Source organism: Triturus cristatus, chromosome 2_1 (genome assembly GCF_964204655.1).
Source record: "Triturus cristatus chromosome 2_1, aTriCri1.1, whole genome shotgun sequence".
Taxonomy (NCBI): domain Eukaryota; kingdom Metazoa; phylum Chordata; class Amphibia; order Caudata; family Salamandridae; genus Triturus; species Triturus cristatus.
The window spans coordinates 554,667,604-554,690,918 of record NC_140581.1 but is presented as its reverse complement, the minus strand read 5'-3'; the positions used below and the strand labels follow the sequence as shown (position 1 = coordinate 554,690,918).

The 23,315-nt window shown below is 43.5% G+C and overlaps 1 protein-coding gene across 21 annotated transcripts in view; it reads left to right on the top strand.

The window, feature by feature from the left end:
• MEF2C (myocyte enhancer factor 2C) overlaps window positions 1–23,315 on the top strand; it is a 545,031-nt gene that overhangs the window by 308,749 nt on the left and 212,967 nt on the right. For all 21 annotated transcript variants that reach the window (XM_085632450.1, XM_085632432.1, XM_085632440.1 and 18 more), the window contains one exon: window positions 12,080–12,270. In XM_085632450.1, the coding sequence (XP_085488576.1) occupies window positions 12,217–12,270 (54 nt within the window). In that variant the 5' untranslated portion in view covers window positions 12,080–12,216. The remainder of the gene's footprint in view (window positions 1–12,079; window positions 12,271–23,315) is intronic.

The following is a 23,315-nucleotide window of genomic DNA, read 5'->3' as shown; positions in this document are numbered from 1 at the left end:
AAATAGTCCCCGTATCAATCCACGTTTGATTTTAAAATTGCAAAATGTACTTTAATTTTCTTTTAGAGATTAAGAGACACAAACATTTAGTCTTTATGTGTCATGGAATGGCAACCCCAGAACAAAGTCGGTCAAGCCAATGGAAGGGAAATGAAAGCATCTTCACCAGGTCTATTGTCAAAGTTATGATGATTTGCAATTGCTTCTGCTCACACATTAATTTACCCTTTTAATAAGAATGTTATGTCCACAAACATACCCCGACAATGGCCCCGGGATAGGCCCCATATTACAAGTATTAGTCTAATTATACTGAGAGCTGTGCCAAAATTCTATGCTCCAATCATCAGTGGAGATCAGCAATGAAGTGCAGAAAAACAGAAAGTGCGGGTTTTGATAATAGAAAGATGGCTTCCGTACAATGCAAGTTAAGTTGAAGACCAGTGTGAGAGCTCTATATAGGCGAGAGTTCAATGAGGAGACTCCTATGTGTCTCTAAGCCGTATACGACTGTGGGATCTCTATCTGCTGTCACTGACCAACACAGTCCCCACATGGGTTGTCTGTTCAGAGTGGTGGGTCCTCATGAACCACAGATTGCTGCCTTGCTCACCAGAGTGTGAGAGCGGACCATCCAATTCCTGTCACCACCACCTCTGCATGGTGATTATATGGACCACACATTCCAGTTTTACTGCTGTACCCAACACATCTGTTCCAGGGCGCCTTTCCTCCTTCTGTCATGCCAGCTAGTGATTGTTCTAATTGATCAGTTCTGTAGAAATAGCGAAGAGGAGTTGAAGGTGAGAACAATGGAAAAGCACCCTCCCCCATACATCCATGGCCATCCCTAGCTCTAACACTAAGGACAAATCGTTGTTTGAAAATAGTTGTAAGGGGTCAGGTGGAGATAAATTCTCACCAGTTTGCGATAAAATGGACTAGGCTGACAGCAGGAAACACAACCTATCACGCTTGGTGATAGAACTAGTATGGGGGAAGAGATTCAGGGTGAGAATGCTCGAACGTGGCAAAGGAAGGGATCCACACTGGCCTACAGGAGACTTTGGAGGAAATGTTTTCAAACCTGAGTAAGGGGAATAGGAGGGTTCCTGAGCAGGATGGGGGAAGCAGGAGGATGTTTCTGTGATGAGATTGGTTTCCAGCAGAAGCTTCTCTTGGCTTCCTCCCACACAAGATAGTTAGGGATATCTTGCAAGAGCGAGGAAGGTAGGAGCCCTCTAACAATGGTGAGGTACTGAAGTACTGGGTATTTTAGTCCCAGCGGTGCAGGGGCACACACCCTATGACTTCTGGGTTTCACCCTGTTCCGGACCTACAGAAACACAGAGTCTTCTGGGTGAAGTCAAAGAATCGTTTATTGGCTGCAGACCAATGACAGGTATCCTAGAAGTACAACAGCGTGTATGTTCTCAGGAGACTGCTGAAAATCATAGGAACGGACTTCATCTTAAATATGCTTTTCCTTGCCTCAAGCATACATTCCTAGGTTTTATGATACGGCAATATACAAGTGTACATTACAAAGAAAAGGCAGAGTCATGATGACCATCCCACATTCCAGTTCGGCCAGCCCACAATGATTTACACAGTAAGATTCAGATCCCACGTTTGAAGTAAATAGACCCCCCAATAAACATGAGCATCTCCTGTTTTGGGAAACAAGTCATAAAGCAAGAACAAGCAGGTGTGGAAGAGATTAGCCGGGGGATTGTGTAGAATGAAAGGGTTTTATGACGGGTCAAGCCCTGATACGAATCACAGGTGGACGGAGGAAGGGGAGCTCGTGAGACCGGTTTGACCCGGGGCAGCAGAGCCAGCTGCCCAGGTCACAGAGAAGTCAGAGGGAAAGCCCATGTACTGTGAGGCCCGTATTAACTCCATCATAGCCTATGTGAGGGCAATGACAAGATGGCCACTGCTTCCAAAATGGAACCCGCGTAGTTAAGCAGAATAACGTGTACACAGTGCATTCATAGCTAGAACGGCACATAAAACACTCGTACGTGCCGCATTTACCATTTGCGGTTCGCTAATACCAAGATAGACAGAGGTAGGGCCCTGTCCCCTATGCGGTTCCGAATATCAAAGTACGACAGACCCTCCTTTTGCCCTTACATAGGCAATCACTATACTCATCTTAATCCGAGTCTAGGTCAATGTCCACGAAGTCATGGAGATGTTGCTGTAGCATCATCCTATTACTTAGCTCGTCCCTCGATACAGGTTTCCTTACACATAAGGTAGCACAGAGGCCACATATCGTAGGAGCACACTGTATGCATAGACAGAACAGGAAAAGAATGGCTAAGATCATTCCAATGACCATCAGAACTTTCCAACCCCAGGCAGATATCATTTCCCAGAACCATCCCATCAGTGACCAATCTCCCTTATCCACGTGTATGGCTTCAGATATTTTATGGAGTTTGGAGATGGCTTGATACACTGTTGGAGCATTATCTGGTATGAAAATGCAGCAACTGGATTGGATGACCTTGCATACCCCACCGCGGTCTGCAAGAATAACGTCTAGAACCATGCGGTTCTGCAAAGTCATAAGGCGATCCGCTTGGAGCTCAGCTGTCAGATTACTAAGGGCACCAGCCGTTACATTGACGGTGGATTCAACCACACGAGTCAGCTGTCTCAGGTTCCTACTATTGACCATAGGTCCCCAAAACGGCAGGAAACCCAAGAAGAAGTCTCCTGCTTCCTGACCGGCAGTGTCCTCCTTACTAATCACACCTCTCACAACTCTGGTCTTGTGATAGTCAGAGGCGGCAGTAAATGTCGGCGGTAGCAAGTTCGCAATATAACATGTGCCCGAGAAATCAGGGGGCAACCATGTATATGCTCGATCATTACAGATGAAATATGTGCCCTTAGCAGCCAAAAACGCAGGGGAAAACTGTGACGGGAAAGTGTACGTTTCAGTACAGTCACTCCTTCCCAGTTGAGCCCTTGGATTCTGACCATTACCCTGTAAGCAGAACCGACCCATGTGGGGTACGACCCAGATTGGAGATGAGGTTTTTCGTTGTCTTTCACCCAGACTAATACTATACCCCGTCGCGTTCCATCCTACATAAGGTCTCAGCTCTTCTTTAGGAATGGATGAGTATGCATCAATATCTCTACTCATATCGGCAACTCCTTTCATCAAAGCCTTATTATTGGTGATGGGTCTGATAGAACGCGGTGGGCGAGGGGAGTATGTATCTAGAGCGTAGAGAAACATGGTTTGGAATGCCCATGACGATCCATTGTAACTGTACGGTAGCACCAGGTAGGGAATACCCTTGTTAATGGTATGTGGCATTAACCCACAGACCCAGCAATTGGTCGTATTCATTACCAGTTGGTGCTGGTGCAAGAGTTGGATAAACGAGTTATTTACGAACTCTGATCGTCTGGTCTGTTCGTGCTCAGGCAAAGGGTGAAAAGAGTGAGAGGAGGCAGTAGAAAGAGATATAGGCTGTTGAGTGGGTGCAATGGGTTTTTGAGCAGAGAAAAGCACACATCCTACAATAAACATCATGATACTACACAGTGTAAAAAGGCACAAAAAGACAAAACATTTACTTTTTATAATTCTACCTTGTTTGAAGGTTCATTTCCTCAATCGGTCTCTCCATCTTACAAAACTCCATCCTCTACTCGGGCCGCTCGCGGTGGATGAGTTTCTTCTGCTAAGGAGTACGCCTGTCAGTCCAGGGAAACGCCCTAGACCAACCAGAACCGTTGACCTAGCGTCTTCGGCCTGTACCCCAAAGTCTTGGCACCGCGACCCTGCGGCAGAACCCGGATGGTGGTTCGAAAAACAAAAATCAAGAAAGTCCTTCAGATGGGAGAGCAAAAAATGTCAAAAGGGAAATAATGAGGAAATCTTTATTTGTCTATGGGTCTAGGTCTCAAATTATAGCGGAGACGGCCAGGTGCTGTTTGGTCTTGAAACAAAAGTTCAGGCTCAGTGGTGTCCAGTCGATTTGATGGCGGCACAGCTTCCTGCAGAATATTGTCACTTTCTTGGACTGAAGCTGTGTCTCTTAAGCGTGCGTCACTGAATGGTACAAAGCGAGGTACAATGTCTGTCTCTGAGTCGGCGATACCCTCGTTGACCCACTGGTCATATGGCAGAGGCAAGGGAACTACCTTGCAGTGAGTACCATGAATCCAGTGTTTCTTCCCTTTCACTTGCACTGCTAATCTTGTCGAAAGAAGAACAAGATGAGGGCCGATCCAGCGAGGCTCGTCGTTGCCCTTGCGCTGGAAATTCCGGACCAGGACCCACGAGCCAGGGTTGATGGGGTGTCCAGGAGGTCCAGAGGCTTGGGGAAGAGTATCATGTACCTGTTGGTGCAAAACACGCAGTTTAACAGTCAAATCATACAGGTAATCGAGCAGTACTGGATGCTCTATTTCGCTGAACTTCGTAGGCCTTGGTACACCCCATACGTTGGCCGGGCGGCCAAAGACTACTTCATAAGGACTAAGTCCCACTCGTGAGTGTATCGTCATTCTGGTGGACAAGAGTGCTAAAGGCAGAGCGTCAGGCCATTTAAGACCAGTGCTCGCCTGAATTTTGGCTAACTTGAGCTTTAAGGCTCCATTGTAGCGTTCTACTAATCCAGCTGATTGGGGGTGATTTGCAGCATGGAATTTCTGCCTTATGCCTAAACCTTCACATACATTCTTCATCACTTTACCCACGAACTCACTTCCATTATCACACCACACCATTCTTGGCATCCCAAACCTAGGGAAAAACTCCTTCACAAGGGCTTTGGCTGTGGATAGGGCAGTGTTATCTTTCAGAGGATAAGCCTCTACCCATTTGGAAAAAGCACAAACAACCACCAATACATATTTCAGGTTGTTGCATCTTTCCATGTGAATAAAGTCCAGCTGCAAAACTTCAAATGGACATGATGGGGGTGCAAAGTGACCAGCCGGAGTTGGGGTTCCCCTACCAGGGTTGTACTTCAAGCATACTATACAATTCTTGACCACATTCTCTGCACACTTGGGAATCCCAGCATTCTGCCATACTGGAGCCAACAACTTACAGATACCTTTCGTACTGATATGTGCCATTCCATGCGCCATAGTAACCACTGGAAGCACATATGCATCAGGCAACAACCATCGCCTATGTTCTGTCAGGTCAATCCAACAACCATTCTCATCCAACTTACCCATACTCTCTCTCCACTCGCTTAACTCGTCTTCCGTAGCTTCAGCCTGAAGCGACTTCACACTCTCTATTGTGTTCTCACATATTCCCACATCATTAACCCATCTTGCGGGGCCTGCAACATACATTCTAGTCTTCACATTCTGTGCGGTTTCTCTCGCGGTCTCATCAGCAAACGCATTCCCACGTCCAACATCATCTGTGACTTTCCTGTGCGCACTGCATTTCATGATCGCAACTTGCAAAGGTAGGGTCAGTGACTCAAGGAGATCATTCACCAACTTGCCATTCTGAATTTTAGCTCCATGCGACGTCAGGAACCCACGCTCTTTCCACAGTCGCCCAAAATTATGAGCCACGCCAAAGGCGTACTGGCTATCTGTGTATATGTTCACTCTCATTCCTTCAGACAACACACATGCTCTCGTGAGGGCGATTAATTCTGCTGCTTGGGCCGAATTATGTGGCACTCGTGCAGTTTCCACGACCGTGTGCAAAGTCGTGATAGCATATGCAGCAGTCGTGTCACCATTAGGGAGCTTGAAACATGACCCATCTACCCATAAAGTGCCATCACACTCAGTCAGGGGAGTATCTTTGAGATCTACTCTCCCTTTCGTCTCTTCTTCTGTTCTGAACAGACAGTCATGTTGCTCAATCTCATCTGAGTCTGCTGGAATCGGCAATAATGTGGCTGGATTCAGCGTATTGCATCTCTTTATGTGTATGTGATTAGCTAACAGTGTAAGCTCATAACCTGATAGCCGCGCACTAGTCAAGTGTTGTGTCTTGGTCCTATTTAATAATGTGTCTACAGCGTGTGGAACCATGACAATCAATGTGTTGTCCATTACCAGACCAGCAGATTGTCGGATAGACATCGCTGCAGCAGCTGTCGCTCTCAGACAGCTTGGCAATGCCCTCGCTACAGGGTCCAAGGTGGATGAAAAATATGCGCATGGGCGCGGTCTGTCGCCAAAAGGCTGTGTTAACACTGACAACGCACATCCATCTTTCTCGTGAACATACAATGTAAAAGGCTTGCTATAGTCAGGAGTGCCCAACACAGGAGCTGAACACAACGCATTGCGTAATTCCACAAAACTTTTCTGGCACTCTTCAGACCATGGGATAGGATTCGGTGTGTCTTTGCATGTTAAGGCTAACAAAGGTTTTGCCAATAAAGAAAAACTAGGGATCCAATGCCTACAGTATGAAGTGATGCCCAAGAAAGCACGCACTTCTCTCTGTGTTTTTGGCACACTCAACTGTGCAATGGCTTGAATTCTTTCTGGGGTCAGTCTCCTTCCCTCCTTCGATAAGAGATGACCTAAGTAGGTCACTTCTTGTCGACAATATTGCAGCTTAGAGAGAGACACTTTGTGATGGAATGCGGATAAATGGCGCAACAGTGACAATGTGGCTTCTTTACAGATCTTCTCAGTATCCGCAGCGATCAGTAAATCGTCCACGTACTGGATCAGGATAGCGCCACTAGGTAAAACAAGTGCATCAAGCTGCGCTTTCAAAGCTTGACTGTATATGGATGGACTCTCGCAGTAGCCTTGGGGAGCGCGTTTGAAGCGGAAGCTTCGGCCTCCCAGACTAAAACCAAAAATGTCTCTGCTCTCTTCTGCAATTGGGATACTAAAGAAAGCATTCTTTAAATCAATCACTGAAAACCATGCAGCAGAGGCTGGAATCATCGTTAACAAGGCAGTTATATCGGGGACAACCGGAAACTGAGGCACAACAATCTTATTAACCTCTCTAAGATCAATCACAAATCTGTAAACAGGTGGCTGTGAAGGGTCCGTTCGCTTTAAGACAGGTAAAATCGGACTATTGCAAACGTTGCCTCTTGTCTCCTCAATCACACCCTTATTAATCAAATCGCTGACAATGTCTAACAATGCTTTCTGCCCTTCATTAGAGATCTTGTACTGGGGAATACGTGGCAGTCTGACATTAGCCTTTAGAGTCACCACATATGGCGGTATCTCCAAGAGGCCCACATCATTGGGACCAGTAGCCCAAAGGGCATCCGGAAGGGATAACAATTCAGGTGGCATCGTGTTTTTAGACAAATACATTGGGGAAACCACTTTCTTGCCTAATGTAAGTTGTACTCCTGAAGGAGAACAATACAGTGTAGCGTGCAATCTTTTCAACAAATCTAATCCCAGCAAATTCTCACCACAACCAGTTGTCAGGATCAGGGGCGCTTTCAGCTCGCAAGGTCCAACAGAAAGTGACATGGGACTGGAAATCGGGTTCCTAACTGGGGCGCCAGAAAAACCTACTGAAACATTTATATCGCCAGACAAAGGTGCGCCAGGGAGTTTTGAATGCATGATTGAACTCTTTGCAGCACCAGTGTCTAGCAGAAAAGGCTCCGTTACATTTGCTGTAGTCACCTCAACATACGGTCCACTCTGATCCACTGGCACTGAAACAACCCCCTCTCTTTGTCTATGGCTGTCCTAGTAATCATTACTTTCTGCATCGACATCCTCCACATAATAATCATTATTGTAATACTGTGCCGTATTACCAGTCGCGTTAGCTTGCTGATCAAAACTATTAATGGCGCTTTGGGGCGGAAGAGGACGCGCGTTTTGGGGAACACTTCCACGCCCTCTGCCTCTAGGAGCTTGCTGACCACCTCTACCTCTGGCGCCATACGTATTACCGTTCCGTTGCATTAATTTAGGGCAACTATATTTAAAATGACCTTCCTCTTTGCAGTATGAACATTGGTTGGGACCTACAGGGACACGTGGGTGATAATACCCATTCATTTGCTGATTGTTCTGAAATTGTTGGGGTTGGTGATAAACACCTTGGGGTTGCCTATAATTATTCTGACCTCCACGTGGTGGATAGGCCTGCTGTAAAAGGACCTTTGTCTTTAATTCCTTCGTTTTCTTTTCTGTCCTATCTTTCTCGTCTTTATCTCTGTTTTCATAATACTGTGCAGTAGCCAGTATTTGCGCTGAAGAGGAAACGGCCCAAGAACTTTCTGAATCTTTCAACTTTTTACACAGGTCAGGAAGTAAATTCTGCACAAACTTATCCACAAACAACCGTTGTCCACCCTCAGTACTCATATCTTGTCCACTGTGGTCAATAAACGTTTCCTCAAACCTAGTAAAGAAGTCTGACACTGTCTCATCTTTCTTCTGCTTACATGCAGATAACTTGTCCCAATTTACGCGCATCGCAGGCATTAGTGTCTTCATATACGTGATGATTCTACCAGGCAATTCAGCTACTAAAGGTTCTGGTTTCGCACCACCCGTTTGTCTAGCATCAGCAGCGACAATGTTAGCCCATGTATCCCCTAGTTCTGCATTGTGATCTACATTACGAATTGATCCCCATAGAGGCTGTGGAACAACATTACCAAACAACATGTCTATGTCGGCCAGATTCATAATGCATGACCCTGCCGTCTGTGACAACTCTTTATAATAACCTGCTGGGTTTTTACGGGGATCAGGCAATGTCTGCTTAAGTGCTAACACCTCAGAGCGCTTCCATGGAACATGCACCCAAACACGTTGGAAATGCGCTGGCACAGCGGGGTTATTGCCGACAGCTGCAACTGCTTCCTTCCATACCGGGGGAACTTCTCTCATAGGGTATTGTCGCGCTTTTGCCTTTTTCCCCACAAGGACCTCTTGTTCAAACAATGACTGTTGGCAATCGTCATTCCTTAAGGACAATACAACCGCAACTGCTTTATCTACTTCGCGGTCCACAATTATACCAGTTCCAAAATCGAACCTCACTCTACACAATTCCTGCGGGTTCGGATTTCTACCACTATCCTCCAATTCTTCACAGAGAATTTCGCACATTTTCTCAAATACATATCTCTGTTTCGGGGCATCCCATTGATGGAAAGTGTTAACAACCGATTCCACATCATACAGTGAAGGAAAAACGATCCATCTACGCGCCATGTGATCTATTACCTTTTTCTCATCGGGGTTAGGCAATTGGCTGCGCAACTGCTTACGCTGTACACCAGGAGTTGCACCAGATGACCCAAAGAGAGGCGACATTAATGTAGTAACCACATTAGCTAAACGCTGTCGCGCTGAAGGAGAAGCTGAGGCGAGAACAGGGGGAAAAACAGAGGGAAGAAAAGAGGATGTAGAGACAGGTACTGGAGTGGTAGAAGGAAGAGTGTTAGGGGAGGCAGTTACTGGATTAAGCAAAGTCGCAGGAAGTGCGGGGGCAGTTGGAAGCACTACCGGGGGCGCTTGAGAGGACTGCGCTACAGGAATAGGAACTGGTTGCAAAGCAACTGGCGGTTGCGGCAAGGCTTGCAGTATATGCACTGGAGGTGGCATATTTACAAGCTGGGGAGGCGCCGTGGCAGTTTGAGCATACGGGGGTGGCGAACTCAACAAATGTGACATCAGGGGATCTTTCTCCTTTTCTTCTGACTCATCCTGCTTAGAATGTGGCAAAGCTGGGTAACATTTGTCAATCCCTAACTTACGCTGCCTGTGCAATTGCTCATTCATTTGCTCCTCTTCATTGTCTTTAAATTGTACAGCTGCTTGCATTACTGACATACCTCTCTCTCTCTTATTCTTTTTCGCTAGCTTAATTTCCTTCTGTTTGGCTTCCTTTCGCCATAAGCGGAAAGAGTCAAACATCGCCGGCCGGGCTTTCTTCTTAAACAATTTAATTTCCAGATTATCTAAAATATCGGTATCAAAACTACCATTTTGGGGCCATTTTAAAACACCGTCTTTCCTGGTGTAGTGGATCCACACTTCGTTATATGCAATTGGGCCTACGCCATGTTTCACATAGAGCTCATAAGTTGGAGTTCCAACCGGAGGAACCGGACATGATTCCTCTAGCTGGAAATCTTTTCCACAACCCAAACAGAATAACCTACCAAATAGTCCAGAACCAGGCATCTTCGCTCACTAGTCTAGATCCAAACGTCAGAGGATTATCGATTACGATATTCTCGTGAATACACGAGTCCTCTGGCTTTGGGGTTTGCAAACACCAAATCACCAATTACCAAATCAAACCAAACGATCCCGAGGGATACCAAAACAAATGGGAGACGCTCCACTTATACTTAACTGAATATTGCCGATCGATGACGTCACCAGAAGACTCTCTCGATTGTTTCGCTCTCTCAAACTCGTCAAGGGTCCAAAACAGGTCGATTAATCAGGGCAGCAGTCCTTCGTAGCCGTCGGGACGCGGAGAACCTCGCAGAAAAGACTTTCGGACCACGTCGACATGCAGGGGTCGATGAAGTGGCGGCCTTCCTCCGGAATTTCCACACGAAGCTCCTCACGAACCTCTGGCTTGGACTGGTACCGCTGAAATCGGCCCGAGTTGGGCGCCAAACTGAAGTACTGGGTATTTTAGTCCCAGCGGTGCAGGGGCACACACCCTATGACTTCTGGGTTTCACCCTGTTCCGGACCTACAGAAACACAGAGTCTTCTGGGTGAAGTCAAAGAATCGTTTATTGGCTGCAGACCAATGACAGGTATCCTAGAAGTACAACAGCGTGTATGTTCTCAGGAGACTGCTGAAAATCATAGGAACGGACTTCATCTTAAATATGCTTTTCCTTGCCTCAAGCATACATTCCTAGGTTTTATGATACGGCAATATACAAGTGTACATTACAAAGAAAAGGCAGAGTCATGATGACCATCCCACATTCCAGTTCGGCCAGCCCACAATGATTTACACAGTAAGATTCAGATCCCACGTTTGAAGTAAATAGACCCCCCAATAAACATGAGCATCTCCTGTTTTGGGAAACAAGTCATAAAGCAAGAACAAGCAGGTGTGGAAGAGATTAGCCGGGGGATTGTGTAGAATGAAAGGGTTTTATGACGGGTCAAGCCCTGATACGAATCACAGGTGGACGGAGGAAGGGGAGCTCGTGAGACCGGTTTGACCCGGGGCAGCAGAGCCAGCTGCCCAGGTCACAGAGAAGTCAGAGGGAAAGCCCATGTACTGTGAGGCCCGTATTAACTCCATCATAGCCTATGTGAGGGCAATGACAAGATGGCCACTGCTTCCAAAATGGAACCCGCGTAGTTAAGCAGAATAACGTGTACACAGTGCATTCATAGCTAGAACGGCACATAAAACACTCGTACGTGCCGCATTTACCATTTGCGGTTCGCTAATACCAAGATAGACAGAGGTAGGGCCCTGTCCCCTACGCGGTTCCGAATATCAAAGTACGACAGTACATCTGTCTCTTTCCTATTTCTCTCTGAGATCGCCAGAGGATATGGGACGGTAAGAACAAGCACAACCTATAGAAGCAGAAAGAGCAAGCACAGCATGCATGGAAACATTAACTGCAGACAAAAATCAGCAGCAGCTCTCCAGCTCTGTGTATGTGCCAGCACCCTGCATTTCCCTCCCACTCAGCACTGATTTCCACTTAGCATGCTGGATATTTTAAGCCTTGATCAACAAGAACAACAATGTATTTTTTTGTAAATGACTGCGTATTGTAAAAATCAGAACGGTATAGTCCTTTGCTTGGGTCTTTCATTCAGGTATATTATTTAGAATTCTTGTTTTGCTCTTTTGATATTGTGTGACTACAACTTACATGTTTGTATCTAAAAACACATCTGACTATGGTTTGCAAAGTTCAGATACAATGAAGAAAAATGCCCATGTACTGATTTGTAACCAAGTCCCGCTGTTGCATTTTAAGAGAAGTTAATGCACTGAGATTTTCTTACTATTTGTTTTTGCTAAAAATAATAATTCTTCTAGAAGTTAGCTTGGTCATTTGTATTTGAATTCCTGGTAAAATGTGGTTGTTTTGTGTACTTTGCAGGAACGGATGCAGGGATCTGTGAGCTGAATACTGAAAGTACAGAAAAGAAAGACTTGTTTTGAGGAAACGGGAACGAGAGGAAGGATAACGGAAAACACATAATTTCAGGGACGAGAGAGAGAAGAAAAACGGGGACTATGGGGAGAAAAAAGATACAGATCACAAGGATTATGGATGAACGTAACAGACAGGTGAGTACTGATGAAAATGACTTGTTTCATAGACAACAGAGATGTGGCTTAGCGGCTATAACGGCTGACTTTGAAAATAGGAACCAGGTTTGAGTCTGTCAGGGAGGCTCAAACATCCTGTGATTCTGGGCAAATCACTTAATGTCACGGTACATTTTAAAAAAAAGGAATGTGTCCCTCTTTAAATGTCCAGTATTTTTAAAGCGTGAATAATTACCCGAAGGTGTCAAGGCGCTGGGGGCCCTCTGGAAGATTAAGCGAGCTATTGCCCAGAGCCACATGGTGTTGGGCTGATCTGCCACCTGCACCGGGGATCGAACCGTGAGCCCCCGGGTTCCGCCGTCAGTTGCCCTGGCCGCTGCGCCACACCTCTTCCACAAGTGCAACTTATAGTGCAACTGGTTCTCATGGAAAGCAGCTCTGATACCTTTGGTCAAGATCGCCTATATAAAACTGCACAATATACTTGTTTATTAAGTCAGAGCTGATCTGTTTCACCTATGAACTTTGGCCATATATATATATGGCCAAAGTTCATAGGTGAAACAGATCAGCTCTGACTTAATAAACAAGTCAACAAAAGAAATTCTGAGTGCGGCCCAAATTTGTTTCAAAGAGAATTAATCCAGGCCATTGGTTCGGCCTCGCGTCGGCACCCGCTGCAGCAGCGCGTCTGTGATAAGATAACCACATTGTTTTCAAATATATATAGATAGATAGATAGATAGATAGATAGATAGATAGATAGATAGATAGATAGATAGATAGATAGATAGATAGATAGATGTACATATATATATACACTTGTCTGCATATTGGAAATTGGTCAGTAACTGAGATTTATATATGCATCCTTGTAGCCTTGGAATTTATAAAGAAGGAATGGTGGCAGTGGTGTAACACAGGCCACCCGCAACCCTGCCATGCGGGGGGGGGGGTCATGCTTCAGTAGCCCCCCTCAGCACAGTACCCTGGCCAGAGCGCTTCTGATCGAGTCCAGAGGAGGCCTCTGTACGTACCTTGCAGGGGGCCCCCTCAAGTTTCGTTACGCCACTGAATGGCGGTTCATATCTGTGGAAATGTGAGAAGGGAAAAGAAATGTATGTGTGTCCATTTGGAAATCATAAGAAAGGAAAGAATATATATATATGTCTGTGCATCTCTAGTAATTATAAAATATACAGAGCTGTATTTGTATCTGTGTACCCTCGGCAATTAGAATGAAGGACTGGAGATGTATGCATGTATCTGTGTCCTTTTAAATTAATATTATTATGTCTGTCTGTGTACCTGCAGAATTTTATATGAAGGTGTGTGTGTGTTTTTATAAATACACACGGACACACACACACACACATATGTATTAAGTTATGAAATTAACATTTATTTTATACCTCTGTACTCATTGTCACAATAAGGAAGTAATTAAGTGAAAAACGCACGTCCGGTTACTTTTGGGATCTACACATAAGGAATTGAGATCGGACATTTTAAGGCAGGACTAGAGATTTGTACATGGATCAGTGTGCTGTTTGAAATTATGGCGAAATATTTTTTGTATGTATCTCTACGATCCATTTTATGCACATATTTAGGGCTGTTGTCACCCTGGCAAGTGCATAAGGCAGCGTCTTCCTAGTGGTGTAGTTGTGTTTCCCCAGAAGTGGCTGATACGGTATATGGTAAAGATTCTTCTTCTCTTTGTGCATTTGTTGGTACAAAGCATACCACCCTAGCCCTGCCGCGCAGAGTGCTTCATGTGTATAAAGTGGCCTGCAGTAACCTGAATGTGAAAGAGTGAGATTGAAGGATTGGATTTGGGGAAGGAAGGGAAGGGATTGTCAGTTTTTCAGAAACAGATACTTTTTGAGGTGAAGACTGAAGGTTAGCAAGGGTCTTGCCTGCTAGGTATCTAACAACGCGCGCATTTTTCCAGATAATTAAGGCCTGACAACTAACAGCATTGGCCCATTACATGCATCATCAGACAAAGGCCTTCCACTCTGATGTAAGTGGTAAATAGGTATTTTATGGTTAGCCTACTAATTATGCATGCAGTTGATCTAGCCTCCAGGAGATAAGAGCAAACATAAATCAGTTGTCTCTGGCGCAATTAGGCACAGACAGTCCCATACACTTCCAGAACATTCAAGAGCGGCTGCTAAATTACACGCTGTTCTTTTCAAGTCCTCTCGCTGAGACAACATTAGGCGCAGGTAAAGGCCCTTTTCCCGGGCTTTATGGCATTCAGCTTTTATCCTGCTGCAGCATGCATAAGTTAGGTACACGCCTTGTGGGGACGCCCTGCATAGTCTCCATGGGCCTGGTGTACAAGAGGCTACGTTGTAAGTGTTCGGGATTTTTGCACACAACTGGACTGCAACCACGCCTTTATTTTGTGATAACACCGATGTACTAATCAGTCGCATTTCAAACCGTGGATTCATTGGAGGACTCAAAAGCGCCCACCTAATGAATATTAATTAGGCAGGAGCAACTCTGCAACCCCAAGTGAATGCCTACCAACACACAACGGAAGCTTGAGAGGGACAGCAGAACCCCGTCCCTGAATTCGCATCCACTGGATGAAAACATTATATATTTAAAGAACAGATTGTGTTTATCAAAGGGACAAGTGCTGCTTCAAAAATGTTTCCATCTAGGAGAGACATTAGGAGGAACATGCACCGGTCCCCCGGGACCTTTCTGCTTCCCCGGGGCCCGCCACTACAACTCTCAGATGGGAAGGTATCCTATGGGCATAGCTTTGCCTGTGTGAATTAGTTATCACCACAACTCGGGGGTAGGTAACAGGTCAGTGGTTATCAGCTGCAGTTGTGTTTTTAAAGGACTGATGTTCCCCTTTGCGACTCACAAAAGTATGTATACCTCCAACGCGCACTTCAGAAGCATTAATAAAGGATTTTGAGAATCGTAGGCTTTGCAACTTCAAACATGCTTTGTCTCTCAGGCTCGTTTTGAGCTAGCACAGAACCTTTTGCCTTCTATTACAGTCCACTATGCAGTGATGTGTGGTAGGCATAGGGTGCTGTGGATAGCTATTGTCCTTATCAGCATCAACTCTTGTTTGTGGTCTGCTCTGAAGGGTTGGACTCTGTGGTACCCTGGAAGCCCACCATGCCTTTGGCAAAGGCCAGGGCCTCCTTGCATGCTGTGGTGCATTCAATGATTGCAAGCCATCGGGAGGCCTCCAGTGGGCTCCTCAAAGAACCTCTCAGTAGTATGCAAAATTGAAAATATAGGCTTTTTTTTAACCTTATTTAATCGTATTTTATTTTACGTTTGTGACTTAGTGGAATATCAGTGCTAAGACACAGCAGTGTTTTAACCCCTTCAGCGCGGCGCGGATTTCCGCGCCACGCTGAAGGTTCTGAGCGCGGGCGGGGCCATGACGGAACGGTTCCGTCATAAGCACAGCCCAACCGACGTGCATGACGGAACCGTTCCGTCATGGGCGTCGAAGGGGTTAAGGAGAACATGCTTATGATGATAGCAGGAGCATCTCACACATACATGAGCAGTAATGAATGTATGTGTATTTGTGTGTTAGTTCAGGTACAACCAGCCCACCCAAACCAATTTACAAATGTACACAAATTTACATTTACATTAGACATATATACAATTGAGAGCACAAGGAAATACAATTAATTAACCAGAATCCCAAGATCGCACATGCTGTAGCTTGGAGTAGACCCAAGGTGGATGAGATTAAAGATAAGATCAAGTGTAAATGCGCCACTAAGTCCTAAGCAACGGAGGGACGACTCGGGGCAGTGGGTCTGACCTTTGTTTTTTTGGAAATGCTCTGGAAGTGAGATGGCCTATTCCGTTATTTGCTACTAACACATTTAATAAACAGTAGCCTATTCAGTCTAATCACAAATTCAACTGTGTCAAAATATATGACTTTGAATAAAGGAGGCCTCATGAATAAAATTAAGAGAGATAATTATCGAAGATTTATTGACAGCCCTTTGCTAAATAATTTTATTTGACTGGGGCAAGACTTTTGAGAAACACCATCGAGCAAATAAATACCCGTGAAAGGGAATTGCAATGCTTGAGACCAAGAGAAGTTCTACCTGCTAGAGTTAAGCTGGGCAGTTCACTGGCTACATGTACTTTTTGGTCCTGATCAGGTGACCCAAACCGAGTTTTATGACATCACAGTGTGGATTTGGACCCCGAAGATCCTCAAAATAGTAAAGATATCTGCAAGCAAATTATAACCTGATGAAAGTATCTTTCCCATTTCTACTAGTGTGCACTCGCAAGATCAGCCCTGGCTCTTGTGATGTTTTTGCAAATGATCCATGGTAATAGGAGAAATCGCTGGCCTCATACTGCTTATTGTAGTATGAGGCCAGAAAACCGAGTGCCCGGTACCATATAGAGTCTGAAATAAGGGGTGGTATATAGAGCAGGGTAACAGGCTTAAGGGGCCGTGAATATGATAGAATAACTGTTGTTTGAAATCTATGTGCATTTTGGGTAATAACATTGCGGTGGTGTTGTTAATACATCAATTTAGACAAAATCCTGGCACCTTTTGTAACATATGTTGTTTAAGGGAATCGTGGCTTGGTTTTGAGTTAAGACTTTATTTAGACCCTGATTTCCAAAGTAGAGTACTTTCAATGACTTGGACTAGACTCAACTGCAAAACTTGATACTGAATAACATGAACTAAGTTCTGATGTGTATGTACAGCGCTCTGATGCCCACGGGTCATGCTTGCGCTTTATAACACAATAAATAACAAATAAATTACACATCATTACAAGATGAAATAAACAACTTTGTTCCAATGTCTTCCTCTGCACTGATGCAAATAAGTAGGGGACGGTCGCACTCCAACATGTAACCAATGTCAACAAAAATTATAATATATAGTTTGTTTAGGTGCTAGTGAGTACCACCTCCTGACCCACCGAGGTGTGAAATATATAGTCAAACAGTAACGCCCTCCTACAGGGAAAGGCCGAGCTCACACAAGCACTCTGTATTAGCGATCAATGCGTGTAAACACTGTGTCAAGTAATCAAAGATTCCATTGAATGTAAACTTCAGTTAGAAGATTTAATTAAGCAATTATCAGTATATCTTCTTCATATGATACTTAAATAGCTTCACAATCATGTTGTAATTAAGATGTCGAGTAGCATAGATTCCCCAATCATTTCGGGTCAAACCCTTCGTCAGGGAGAATTTCCTAAAAGAAACAAATACACAAGCTATACCCCAGGAGCTCATGGATGCATCACCAACTTATACAATTAAATGCCAAACCTAAATAAACTTCATAAAAGCGTCATTATTTAAACACCGCAGCACAACCTTATTACACTACTTATGGAAGAATAAGAAAGTCCATGGTGAATGAAGGTCGAAAGAGATCAATGTCATTGCAAAGCGTCGCGTATCTACAAAGACTAAACCAATGAATATCAGCATGCGCATGGACGTGAACGTGGAATAAAACACTCAAGATTATCACCGAACAGTGAGAGAGAACTGGAAAAAGCGTTAGAGTTATGAAAAAATTCAACACCCGAAAACGTGTAAGTAAAATTGTTCAGAGCGACGTCAGTGTTCTAAGTACCGTACCGGACTACTCGTGTGGAAAAGATACATGCAAGGCCCCACATGCAGTGTAAAACAGAGAAGTTAATCATAATTTTTTAAAGTCGTACCTACTACATTGACGGTCCTCGCGCATACAACATGCGTTTAGTAAGCGTTCAATCACCCGGAAGAGAAATATCCGCGGGACCGGAACCAGGCCCGCAAGATGTCAAATGCGAGCAAGAAAATAGTAGAAATACTATCTTGCTAAGCGCGAGAGAGCTATGTTTAGTTCAAAATGGTGAAAGAATAAAAAAATAAAAAACGTGCAAAAAAACACGTCTAAAAGATGTAAATAACATGCAGAAAGGAAGGAATTTGTGAAGAGCGGGCGAAAAGAAATATTAGCTAACATATAAAACACATGCAAATAAACATGCTTATAAAACAGTGCATGCTAGGAAAACACTGGTGGATGATACAATAAATTGAGTCAAGCAAATGATAAAAAAACAGCTGAATTCCAAACGTTCATTTAACCCCTTTGGGTGTACAGCATCAAGTTTGTTAATCCAAAATAATTCACGTTGCAAAAGAAAATTTCTGTTATCCCTTCCTTCTTTCACAATTATTTGTTCTAACACCATAAATCTCAGTTGGCTGATATTATGATTAGCCTCAAGAAAGTGTGCTGCCACTGTGGACTTAGTATTCTTGGTGCGTATGTTACTTTTATGTTCCGTGAGATGAACCTTGATTTTACGTTTAGTTTTACCGACATACGGTAAGCCACAAGGGCACTTCAAAAGGTATACTAAGCTAATAGATGAAATAAACAACTTTGTTCCAATGTCTTCTTCTGCACTGAGAAATATAGGGTTAGAAATAAACTATTTAAAGGTCCTTCCCAAATCTTCTATAAAGTCTGTGGCACTTCCAAGATGTTCATTGAAGAGATCAAAGCTTAGTAGCAACAAAGAAACTTGTTGGGCGCTCTGATATCCAACATACAGTTATACAAATGGTATATTTTGAGTTCCATCTTGTGACTGAAAAAGAAAAATGGTGTGTAGGTGAAACCCTAAATGCATACAGAGGAACACAAGAGGGGGAGGCTTAGCAATTAGCCAATCTTCCATGTCAATATATCTAGCAATTACACTTGACCAGTCTTTGTAGGAGTGAGACATGGACCTTGATTCACCAAATTACACTGAGTAGCAGAAATAATATATCGTAACTTTTGACCCCGAAAACCTCATTGAGATGACGTCTCACCCATTTGTCCCTCAATAGTCTTCTATTTGCACATAAGGGACCAGGACACAACTGCAGAAATTGACCAGGGTTCTGCCTTCATGAGCCTAGAGACCACTATTTGCAATAGCAGTGTGGTAGGCTCCACCACACTATGTCTGCCACAAACGAAGCCATTGAAAACAACATATGTGCCTGCTAAAAACCATGAATAGCTCAATACTGTTTGCTCTATGAGGCATCAGTCTAAAAAGGATTGAAGGAAATGTGTCAATTTGTATGAATGCTTTGAGAAAAAGAGCACAGACTGGATGTAAATAATCTCAAGGTGGTCATTGCAAAATGTGGATAGGTGAGAGAGCAGACATCCAAACCAAAGCACAAGGACAAGTGAAATTTTGTATAGGTTTGCGTGGCGATCCCCATTTGATGTTCCTTCTCAGAATAAACTCTTCGAATTCTACGTGTTCTAGAGGTGGGGTAACCTCCAGTTCCCTCCAGCCTGAAACTATAGAGATGGAGCTTGAATAGGGGCAGACAGTGAAAATACCAGCCTCACAACACCTGCCATGGGAAATGAAGAATAGAGAGACATAGCAGCATACTACTCTATTATGGCACAGCCTCTGTGAAAACCCGTGGCATAATGAAACTTAAGCCCCCACCCCCTGCAATGCACATAGAGGGGGCCCCTCCAAGCTCCGGACCCAGTCAGGGGCTCTCAGGCAAGGTACCTGTGCACAGTGATTGAAGGGGTCCCCTAGAGATTGTGGCCGCCTGCATGCCAGGGGCTATTGTTACGCCACTGTGTATACATAGACAAGACGGGTGCTCTCATTAACACAAACGAGGGCAGGGGCACTGTAAAATGGACAGAGGTGGGTGCTCTCAGCAACATGAACAAGGGTAGGGCCTTGTTAAAACATACAGGCGCGGGTCTTGTCAATTACATGTACAAGGGGTGGGGCTCTTTAAAATGAACAGGGCTTGGTGCTCCCATTAACACGGTTGAGCACCTCTACATTTGGCTTAAAATACCCATGCTACAGGGCTTAACCTTTCTGTCCCATAACACATTTAAATATAGTTGATCATTTACAACATTATTTGGTATGCTTCCAAAGCCCTTCGGATTCAATCTCGTAGGCCCAGGTGTCTGGTTCTGACCTGTTCAGTACAGATATTATGCATGCGCCTAATTATGTTATTTTGTTTGTTAATTTTAGGTGCATTTATTTTTCGAGTGACCTGACATGATTGTGTTTCCACTCTGCAAACCCGATACTTCTTTCACATTCTCAACAGGATGTACTGTTTTGCAGTCCTGCTTAGATTTGCTAGAATAATATTTCACATCCTGCCAGCTGCTGATTCAGAGACGCTTCATCACTGCATTCATGTATTGCTGGCTTGGTGTCTTGAGTCGTGGATATGCAACTATTTAACACATTCTTGGGAAACAATATAGACAAAATTAGTTATCCTTATTATATTTTTCTTTATTGATTAACTCCCTATAGATTTTAGATATGTACTTTGAGATCATGATTAAAGTCCAAATTCACAAGGGATCATCAGTTTACGATATATTTATCAACAGTTATGACATTTAAACACTGATCCTATCATTTTCTAAATGATTTTTTAATATACCTATATAAGTGACCTAGATATTATATGTGGATGGTTGAGTAGCAGCCGTTACAGCTTTTATGTGAATGCATGTGAGTATATAGCAGTATTTGTGTACGGCAAATTTAGATAGGACGTTATAGAGCTCTGAACTACTGCAGATACCAAGGTGTACAATTGTAGAATGTTAACTGGAAAACAGAAGTAAGTCCTGTTGGGAGGAGGGTTGTGTCTTTGAAGAGATGATTCTTCAGCATCTTTTTGAGTTGCAGAAGGGTTGGGGTAGTTCTGATGTTGTACGATATCCTAGGTCAATAGATGGGAAAGACTTTTGCAATTTCATGTACAGTTTCTTTTTTTTAAAGTTTGAAATGCTTTATTGAGAAAATTATTAAAACAGAGAGATACCAACCATTACAAACAATATTATCCAATATGTAACTAAGATGACAATAGGTTAATACCGTATAGCAAAAAGACAAAAGCATTTTATAAAATGTTATAGGTAAGAAGGGAAGAAAAGAGAGAAGGGAAACAAAAGGGGAGAAGTAAAAGGAAAAGAGGAAATGAAAACACTACAAAAGAAATATGAAGAAAATAGGGCATAATGAATAGGCAAATAAGAAAATCAAAAACATATTAATCAGTTGAATGTAGGAGTAATAGGAGAGGTATGAAAAATTAAGAAAAGGAGGACAGAGCAAATACCATTCAAGGGGGTTTAAAATTCTCAGAAGAAAAATGTGAAGTGTTTTTCAAGGCCATGCGATCAAGGTATGTTGTAAGGGGTAACCAGAATAGATCTCTGTTGAGAGTAGGAGTGCAGGAGTAGGCAAATGCCACATCAAGTCTATGATGGTGACAAAGAGAATTCCACCAACATTGTATAGAAAGCTTGTTGAGAGTTTTCCAATTAAAAGATATGTTTTGGAATGCCAGAGCAAGCATAAGGTCTAATAGACCAGAGCAATGCGGGGGGAGCTCTAAGGAATCAGAAAGACTGCCTATAAAGAGAAGAGGTATAGAATAGGGAATAGATATAGCAAATAGACGAAAGATGTAGGATCAAACTTCATCCCACAATGTAGCAACAGGAAGGGATAGAAAGAAGAGATGGAGAAGGTCAGCATCAGGGAAGCCACAGGTCCAACAGTTAGAATCTTTAGAGAAAGAGAAGCGAGAAAGAGAAACTGGGGAGAGATATAGTCTGTGATATAGAAAAAACAAAGATTGGGTCAAAGAAGCAGAGCGAGAAATCTTTAGAGACCTGGACCAAATTTTATCCCAAAGAGCAACAGACCAATCACATCCCAAGTCCAACTCCCAAGCAAGTTCCAGTTTAGATTTGACACGGTTTGGATTGGGAGATAAGAAAAATTTATAAATAAGAGAAGCTTTAGGGAAGGTAAATAAAATTTGAAGAAGAGAAGAGTGAGAAATAGGAGAGGATGAGGAAGGAAGGGAATAGTAAACGTCGAGAATAAGTGCCATGAGAACGGAGAATTTGCGTAAAAAATTGAGGACACTGAAATAGGAGTTGAAATCAAGGAAATGAGCAAGGAAGAAGTCCATCGAAGAGTTGCTTAACCCATATGAGACCTTTTGATCTCCAAGAAGTCCAACAAATAGGTCTGTTGTTTAGGAGAATAAGCAAATTATGCCAAATGGGGGTCCCCAAAAAGGATTCGCGAGTAATTGGGACGGATTGGACCAAAGGTCTCAGGAGGGAAGAGGTATATCTAACTAAGGGAAGGGAGGTATATGGATTCTTGGCAGAAAAATATATAACTTCATTGAGAGAAAAGGGTGAAAGTAGCGCACGTTCTATAGAAAGCCAAAGAGGGATAAAAGGAGAAGATTCTGATGCGAGCCATCTGGAAGCTTGATGTAAAGAAAAGGATTTATGATAGAGGCGAAAGTCTGGGAAATTGACTCCACCATTCAATTTCGGTTTACGAAGAGAAGCTAAAGCAATCCTAGACTTTTTATTTTTCCATAAGAATCTTGAAAGGCAGGAGTCAAGACGTTTAAAGTGAATATCAGGGATATGTACAGGGAGCATGGAAAAGGTATATATAAGGATAGGGGATATCATCATCTTAATCGAGTCCAGCCGACCCCACCACGAAAGATAAAGAGGATTCCAAGAGGAAAGTGATTTATCAATACGGGAGAGGACTGTAAACATATTCAATTGAATGGAAGAGGAGATGGAGTTAGAGAACCATATACCCAGGTATTTAATTTTTGAGGAGTTACAGGCAAATCCAGTAGAGGAAAAATGATGAGGAAGGCAGAATTTTGTAAGAGGGAGAATCTCAGTTTTATCAGAGTTAATCTTATAACCAGAGACTTGTGAGAAGGAATTAAATTCAGATAATAAGGCAGGAATAGATGTTTCGGGGGCAGAGATAAATAAAAGAATATCGTCTGCATATGCAGAGAGTTTCAATTGATTATTACCATACGGAAAACCAGAAATGGATACGTTATTCCGAATAGAAGTCAAAAAGGGTTCAAGGGCTAGAACAAAGGGAAGCGGGGATAAAGGACAGCCTTGACGGACA